The sequence below is a fragment of the Vigna unguiculata genome, chromosome 10, assembly GCF_037176805.1.
Source record: "Vigna unguiculata cultivar grain cowpea cultivar isolate G323 ecotype 2 chromosome 10, ASM3717680v1, whole genome shotgun sequence".
NCBI classification, from domain to species: domain Eukaryota; kingdom Viridiplantae; phylum Streptophyta; class Magnoliopsida; order Fabales; family Fabaceae; genus Vigna; species Vigna unguiculata.
The window spans coordinates 9,018,838-9,027,763 of record NC_140801.1 but is presented as its reverse complement, the minus strand read 5'-3'; the positions used below and the strand labels follow the sequence as shown (position 1 = coordinate 9,027,763).

General features: G+C 32.5%; 1 protein-coding gene across 1 annotated transcript; it reads left to right on the top strand.

Annotated features, from left to right (window-relative positions):
* The first annotated feature begins 6,491 nt into the window (after positions 1-6,491).
* Positions 6,492-8,248, top strand: LOC114165191 (HXXXD-type acyl-transferase family protein). Its single transcript, XM_028049854.2, has 3 exons — positions 6,492-7,015; positions 7,135-7,911; positions 8,049-8,248. Exons 1-2 carry the CDS (start codon positions 6,492-6,494, stop codon positions 7,898-7,900), a joined length of 1,290 nt encoding a protein of 429 aa, XP_027905655.2. The 3' UTR covers positions 7,901-7,911; positions 8,049-8,248.
* Positions 8,249-8,926: the final 678 nt, after the last annotated feature.

Here is an 8,926-nt window from a genome sequence, read left to right as displayed (position 1 = left end):
GTGTTCATCCGCCATCCCGACCCACAACTCAAGGGATGCCATTCTGAGCCACAACTCAAGGAATGTCATGTGTTTACCCTTTATCCCGAGTCATAACTTAAGGGATATTGTTCCAAGCCACAACTCAAGGAACACTCCAGCAAGTCAATCTTTAAGGTATCACCCAAAGCCTTGTAGACCACGCAAATCTAAAGTATACAAACATTTTGCCCTTGCAATATGCTTGGCGCTACTCTAGAGTCGCAAGGTGAAATCTGTTGCAAATCACCTAGCGGAGACCATCTACCACCAGGCATCACGTGCCCCCTAAAGCCCTGATCCATCAATCACCACATGGCGGGACCACCCTCACTTCCAAGCACCACGTGTTCCAATAGCTTTCTGTATTTGTAGCTATCGCCTAGGGTTCGCCCTCACCGCAAAGCGTAACACCAGTAATGCGAATTTACTGGTTTTCAGCACAATAGAGCATATTACTTCCCTAATGTAGGCATAGAAACATATTGTAACTTTCACCAAGTTACTAACATCATATCCTATAGTCTTTATTCCCACACTTCTTAATTTATTACCAATATTCCCATTTCCATATAGGTTCACCAACCCAAGTATACCAACCATTTTATTTGTTTAAGATCACTATTGATATTTCATAGTAAGCCATTATCAACTTCATACCACTTATACCCCATCATTGACCCCAAAGATTACCTCAATCTCCACCCAATTTCATGTAACATAACAATTATACCTTAACCTATATTTACACAACATTTTCAACTTAGGCAAATCCTCATAGTATCTCCAACTCCTAAAATTATATTCTGCCTTACCATCAAATAGAACTCTGGTTTAATTAACGTGTAATGTACTATCATGGCATCTAAAACTGTTAAAACCAAATCATAACTTAGCATTCTCATATAGTCCCATCTCATGCATTATTTGTCCTTTTAACCTCATATCCAACATATCCTAATCCCAATCCTCTTTTAATACTCCCAATAACCCATATTAAATTCCCCAACCCACACCGTACGCCAACCACACAGTGCGAACTGCTCTAGTCTAGTGCCTAGCGGCAATTAAAGTGCTGCCAGGCGGTTCATGCTGTTCTAAGAAACCCAGAATCCCCCATACATATGCAAACCTTAACAAGTCCCAAATTTGAAGTTTCTCTCAATTTTCAACTCAATATGTTGCACTCACGTGGTTAAGTTCATAGTTCATTCATAAAGCTTCCAACACCCGGAATTCCATTAACATTTTCCACTTAATTTGATCCAAAATCTAAAACCCTAAAATTCTCTAACCCTAATATTCATATATCACCATATTCATTCGATTAATCCTAAATCACTTCGCAATTCACCAATTATTAGCAATCAGAATTCCATTCTCTAGTAGTAATCATTTTTCTACAATCAGAATTAGCTCAGAACTCATAGAAACATCAAAGTCGAATCAGTTTGGCTCACGTCACCTGATGGGTGTTCATCACCGTCAAACGGATCAAACAAAAACCCAGAAACTGGGTGAAGGAAGTTGTGTCACCCAGCGGCTTGTTCTTACCACCGGGCAATTTATGGGAAAAATCCAAAAATTCAGTGCAATCAAATGAATCGCCTAGCGACTTTAAAGGCCGGTAGGCAATTTCTGGAAAATTTCCATAGACACGAAATTATACATACTAGGCATAGTTTAAGCATTCCGAAAATACATCCAATCATAAAATAAAGCAACACGGAAATATATACATAGAGTCCAACTCCCCTAACATGGATTTCTCGCTTCCAATTGCAAGTTATGATCCTTGATGATTAGCATAACTCCCACTTCTTGACCCTTTTACTTTTCCATGTTTAATATCTCTCACTTCCCTCTTAGCTCTCTCTTTTCAATGCAAATTGATAGAATGTATCGAAAGGTCTCTCCCTCACCCTTAACTCATTATTATTCTCCCTTCACAACCTTTATTTTAATGGCTTTAATGATTCAAACGAAATTTGCATTAACAAAGAGCTTAATGACCATTGAATTATTGTTTTATGATGTTTTTCCAGCCCTTTTGACTACCCCCTTTGACGGCTAGGGTTTCTGACCTTTCTTATCCATGCCAAAAATAATTTTAGCAAAAAGAAAGCCTAATTCGTGTTTAATAAGATTTGAACACACAACCATCCAATTCCAAAGCAAGTGCACAACCAATTCAACCAATTCATGTTTCATGATAATTCCTACAAATGTAGGATTATATTATCACTCATCATGATCCATCATATTATTATTAAAATAATAACCACTTAAAATAACATACAAATGGCATTCACAAGACTTGAACACAAGTCCTCTAAACACAATCAAGTACTCTCAACTATTTAAGCTAGTACTTTTTCACATCATAAAAGTCAGCATTAAGTGTCATAAAGACTCCCTCTACCCACATTTATTAATTAATTAATTATTTAATTAATTAAATTTTTTGAGTCTTATAGTGGTGGGGAAGGCCTTGCACATAACAACATCTTCACTAGTGTACAAGCTGACATGGGTGACATAGGTTTTGACATGCTCGTTAAGGTCCGTGTCACCACAATAGCATTCCAGCGTGAAGGCTTTCCATTGGCTAGGGAGAGGGGTTTTGGTGATGTCGTCGATGAAGGGATAACGACGTTTGTGTGGGTATGTTGGTATGGGATGTCTAATAGCAGTTGGGAAGGTGGTGGTTTGGTAATTTGGGGGGATATGTGTATGGTGGGTTGGGAGGGTAGGTGTATGGTGGGTTGGTGAAGGTATGAGGGGTCAGGTTATATTTGCTTTCTTGACACACAAGAGTTTTGGACTCCACTTGGACTTCCTTTTCCTTGCCCTTTTGTGTGGCATCCATCTTTATTTTCCTTCAAAGGCGAGAATTTTCTTACTTCAAGGGCTCCATTAGCACTTCGTTTCTTGAAGTCTGCAAACTCTTGTTGCATCTTAGCTTGCCCTTCAAGGATGGCGGCTAGGTCGACCTGGTTTATGAAGACATCCTTGGATCTTGCTTTAGCCTCTTTTGAGACGCCAGCTTTGTTGCGGGTGGAAACCATCTTCAGAGATTCTTGGATTGGCAAAGTGTTATTCGTGCCCACAGTTGGCGCCAATTGTTCCTGCAGAACAATAGCAGATTATCATGAGAAATAAATCTTGCCTTACCCAATCTTCGAACCTCTCAGACAGATACTCTGCGATTTTGCTTGGTATGTCTTCTTATCCAGCTATCGGATGGGACATTTGGGAGGTTACCTATAGAAAGGACTCCAACGATCAAGTTAGTGAGAGCTCTCAAAGTCAAATTTCAATTTCTCAAATTTTAGTATTAATGAATTGAATACCTTTAATTGTTGTAGTCCACCTGCATTTATAGAGTATTAATCAAAGTTTACCTTGTTTATATGACCTTTACTAGGGTTCTTATGGACTTGGTTCAAGACCCAAGTTTCATGTTTGGCACATGGATCTGGGTGGTTTAGCTGTTTCATTTAAGTTATAGCAGGCGACCTTTTTCATAGGTATACGACTTAGAGTAAGAATCCTAAGTAAACCCTTGAGTAGGCGGCTTTCTTTGAGTAAAGGTATTACAAGATCTATGTGTTTTAGTTGCTAATCATTAGTAACTTTAATTTACAGTCAAGTTCAAGTATTATTTCATTATTTCATGCCGATTTTTTCCGATTTCTGTATAATACAGAAATAAACATGATTTAGAATTTAACATGCATAGGTCAGACTGGAGTAGCTTATATCAAAGTCTTAACGTTCAAACTCCTTTTCCACATTATTGTTAAAAAAAATTATTTATATTTTATATGAAGAATAATTAACGAAATTGTTTTCATGATATTATGTACAGGTATCGACCGACAATATTGATTTATAAAATATCCAAATTATATTCTTAATATCTGAAATAGATACACAATCCTAGTTTTTATTTTATTTTGTAAAACAAAAATCTAACAAAATTTGTTATGCCTATACTTTTATCCTACGCACAAGTGGCAAATAATAATTTATTTAAAAGTTTTATATTCAAACTTCTTGTGAACATTATATTGTTTATAAAAATAGGTATATATTTATACACTAAAAAAAACTCTTAAATAATACAAATTTTAGTAATAAGAAATATGTTTAGAAGATAATTTAGAATTTTATTTTTTTAATTAGAGACCAATTCTTTTAATAACAAAAATTTTGATAGTCAAAATCTTGATAGTTCGGGTTAGTGACCAGTTTATAGATCAACTCATAATATAAAGTATTTTAATTATCAATTTATAAACTAATTATAACTTTTTGAAACTATTTTAGTTACCAACAATTTTTAATTTATAAATTAGTATATATAAATTGATCAGTATAGTGACTAATTATTTTTAATCATATTATTCAAATTTTTTTTAGTGATATATAGAGATAATTAAGAATATAATTCAAAGAAATAATTGCAATTCCTACCCTTCTCCTTGTGAACATTATTTATTTCTTTTGTTTTTTAGTTTATTACTATATGATCAACATAAACTTGTATAAGTTTTTCATTTAGTCATGAAAAATGAAATTTAAATATCTTTGATAAGTTTTCTATTCCAAGTGATATAAGTAATCGTAGGTAAGTTCCCAATTTCCTACAACATTAGAATGTGTTGTGTTGTTTTCTTTAATATAAATTTAATTATAACCGTAATATCCATATAAGAGATTCAATATTTCACTACCCACTACAAAATCAACCAACATATCAACTATAGGTATTGGATATTCATCTTTAGGAGTAGTTGCGTTTAAATCTCTATAATAAAAAAATTTCATCTTGCCATTTTTCTTAATTATAGGCATAATATTAGCAATTATGCAATCCTTTGAAGATTTTATTTAATTGACTTTCTTCCTTTTCGAATAAAGAGTCAATGCTCAACTGGTTGATAGAGGACCATTTGAATTAGGCCAATAACAAGGTTTACAACTAACTGTATAAAAGAAGATAAAACTTCAAAGAAGAAGACTCTACTACTTTTGGAAGTAAAATATTAAACATTTTCTATGTTTTTCTTAGTCTCGTAAAACTTTTATAGCTGCAAATATTTCCTTATAATTTTAAGATTTTATAGAGATATCTTGGAGCCTCCATTGCCTCACATCTAAGTACAAAATAGGTGACATCTCAAAATAAGAAAAAAAAAAAAAAACTTAAAAGAAATCTCACATCATTTAGAGGAAACTAGTCCCACTTATTTTGAACAATCATATTCCAAGTCTGACATCTCTTATATGTAAGGGTAACTATATCATTTTATAAATAACATTCCTAATGTAAAAATCACTTTTAAATGGTTTAAAATTTTTTTCTAATTCGGTCGTTTCAAAGTTATTTAAGGAAAACTTTTTTTACTTAAGTTGTTCTTCAATTAATTTTTTTTTGAAAAAAGAGTAAACTAAGTTTGTTAAGGAATTTGGTGAATTTAAGATGTATTTTTTATCTTCCACGAAGTTTGTACCCGATGGATGGAAAGCAAATTCATACACTACAAAGAATATTTCATTAAAATTCGATTATAAAAAATTATTATAATAACCAATTTAGATACTAATTTATAAAATAAAATATTATTAATTATTAATAATCATTATTGTAAATAAAAAGTTAAAATTGATTATTAAATTAGTCATTAATCAATTAGAAACTAATATAAAAATTAATTTTCTTTAACAAAAATCTTAATATTTAACGACTAATTTTCTTTGATAATTAAAACCTTTATAACTAAATTTTAAAAATTAATTTAAAAATCAATTATAATTTATAATTTTTTATTTATAATAATAACTATTTAAATAATCAATAATTTTTTATTTTAATATCTTTATTAGTTTAGCTAACAACTTTAAGGTCACTAAGTTATTTTATATCCTTTTAAACGATAAGTTATGCAAATTCGAGCAAACAAAAGTTGATCATGTTCGGTTTAAGTTATACTTCTCTTGTCTAACCTGAATATTTTTCATATTTTTTTATTAAATTCATATTAAATTTATATTAAATTTATATTATCTATAATCATAAATCATGTTAAATATTATTATATTGTGTAAGAAAAATAAAATGTACCAAAATTGATGTTCTGCCAATACACTTCTTATATTCTTGGGTCATTATACATATCTTGATACTTTCATTATTTTTTTTTTTCAGCCAGTACACAGCTTTTAAATTATTATTCTGTTATATCGTAATATTTATTATAATTTACTAATACAATATTTTAACGTGCACGATTTCATATCTTAGATTCATACTCTCGTGAGTATTTGCTCTTAAAATACATTATTTATACTTTACATACAGAGATGATTAAGGCAAGATTTTTCCCTATATAAAGGCAAGAAATGAATACCAGAGTCTCATATTATATTATATTATACATAGCAATAGCTTGCTTCAGTTGAGAGAAATGGAAGTGAAAGCAGAGATTGTATCTAAGAGCACAATAAAGCCATCTTCAACAACACCCAATAAGCTTCGACACTTCAAACTCTCTCTCATCGATCAATTGGCTCCTCCGTTCTACGTCCCTATTCTCCTCTTTTACTCTGCTTCCGACGCCACAACCACCAAAACAATATCTCAAAAATTGAAGGCTTCTCTATCAGAAGTCCTCACTCTCTATTACCCCTTTTGCGGAACCCTCAGAGGCAACTCAACCGTCGAGTGCAACGATGAGGGCGTTGTTTTCACCGAGTGTAGAGTCCCCATGGAACTCTCAAGCCTTCTCAAAGACCCTGACCTTCACCAGATCCACCACCTTTTCCCATGCGATCCCTACAATCCTGCAAGGGAAACTATGACAGGGAACATGGCTGCTCAGTTGAACCAGTTCACGTGTGGAGGTCTTGCGCTTGGCGTCTGCTTCTCACACAAGATCACTGATGCTTCCACTGCATCATCCTTCCTCACTTCTTGGGCTGCAACATCAAGGTATATTGGTCATACATTTCAAATCCCAGTGATTTTATAAACTTGAGTTAAACTTATATAATCCCGTTCTTAAGATTTGAATGTTCATTTTATAATATGATTAATTTGAAATTTTGCAGAGGAAACAAACTGATACTACCTCAACTGGAAGAAGCGGCGCTGGTTTTTCCGCCGAGGAAGATAGAAATGAGCTTGATTCGCGGCATGATGGGCCACAAAAACATTGTGACAAAGAGGTTCGTGTTTAACAGAACCAACATATCTAGACTGAAGCAAAAGTTGGGGAGCTTCGACTTCACTCCCACCAGTGTTGAAGCCGTGACAGCACTCATATGGAAATCATCGCTGGAAGCTGCGAAAGCAAATTCAGAGGAAGGAAAAATTCCGGCGTCTATGATATCCCACGCGGTGAACATTCGCAGCAGAATGGCCCAAACCTTTTCGGAGCATTCCATGGGAAATCTGTGGCAACAGGCGGTGTCTCCGGTGGTGGAGGTGGAAGGAGAAGTGGGGCTGCGCGATTTGGGTGAGAGAGTGAGGGAAACGATAAGAAAAGTTGAAGGAAAATATTTGAGTATGGTTGAGGGTGATGAGTTTTATAAGGTGATGGAGTGTTTGAAGGAAGCAAGAACAATGGTCGCAGAAAAGGGTGTTCCTTGTTATAGCTTTAGCAGTTGGGTGAGGTTTGGGTTCTATGAAACGGATTTCGGATGGGGAAAACCAAGTTACGTGCGCACTATCGGAGTGCCTATAAAAAACGTGGTCATTTTTATGGCTACTAAGGTTGGTGATGGCATTGAGGCATGGATAACCTTGACTTCGCGTGACATGGTCCATTTTGAGAAAAATCCAGAACTTCTCCAGTTTGTCTCGTTTGATTCTTAATGAGAAACAAGGTTTTTTTTTTTTTCTTTTGTTTTTTCAAACACTATCTAGATTCGTATCTCTAAAATTGAATTGAGATTCTTAATATATTATAATTTCATTATTTATTTTTTATAATGATGAATTAGAGTAATTTTTTTGTATGTAGATGAACAATGGACAAAGCTTCAGCAAGTGAAGATTCTGCCGCGTCAAGGATGAAAACCAAATATCATTGATATATGAATGCAATGTTGTTTATCTTTTGTTTTCTAACTGTATTTTATATTTTATTACGTGATTCAATGTTTATTGGACTTTGTATTTAAATTTAATATTTTTATTCGAATTTTATTTAATTTAAAAACACCTTAAAGTGTATTAGAATTATTTTTAGTTATATTTTGATGGCTGTAGACACTATTGTATCATCCGTGGGTTTTAGAAGAAGAGTACAATTTATTAGAATTAAAATTAATTTAAGATCCGTGGACTATTTTTAATAGAAATTAGAGCCTAGATATGGGTTTTTTTTTTTATTTCAGGTTGTTTTAAACTCAGAGTCTTTTGACTTGTGAATCAGGACGAAGTCAATAAGATTGATGATGACATTAAAACTCAAGTTATCATCATATAAATCGATTTTAGTGCATCAGACAAATAAAGTCGTCAGTATTTATAACGACTCCGTATTTTTTTTAAACGTCCCAATTATATATATATATATATATATATATATATATATATATATATATATATATATATATTATTAATTGTTTTTAACACTATAGATATTCTTTTTTAATTTTAGTTGATTGGTAGAATAAATTAACATAATTAATTGGTAAAATTTTGTAAATGGTAGATACAATTAGTTAGATTTAACAATATTTTTCATTAAATTAAATATATTAAGATCATTTCATTAAAATCACATAATAAAATACATTGAAAGATTGGATAAAGCTTCATCCAATTAAGAAAATATTTAATTACACTTAAAAAAATTAATTTAAAAAAAAAACATTGAACTGAAATCGTCTTTAA

Excerpts from the sequence above, each read along its gene's own strand:
- LOC114165191 (XM_028049854.2), top strand. The coding sequence starts at position 6,492 with ATGGAAGTGAAAGCAGAGATTGTATCTAAGAGCACAATAAAGCCATCT. Across the intron at positions 7,016-7,134 it reads TCTTGGGCTGCAACATCAAG|AGGAAACAAACTGATACTAC; the intron begins GTATATTGGTCA and ends GAAATTTTGCAG.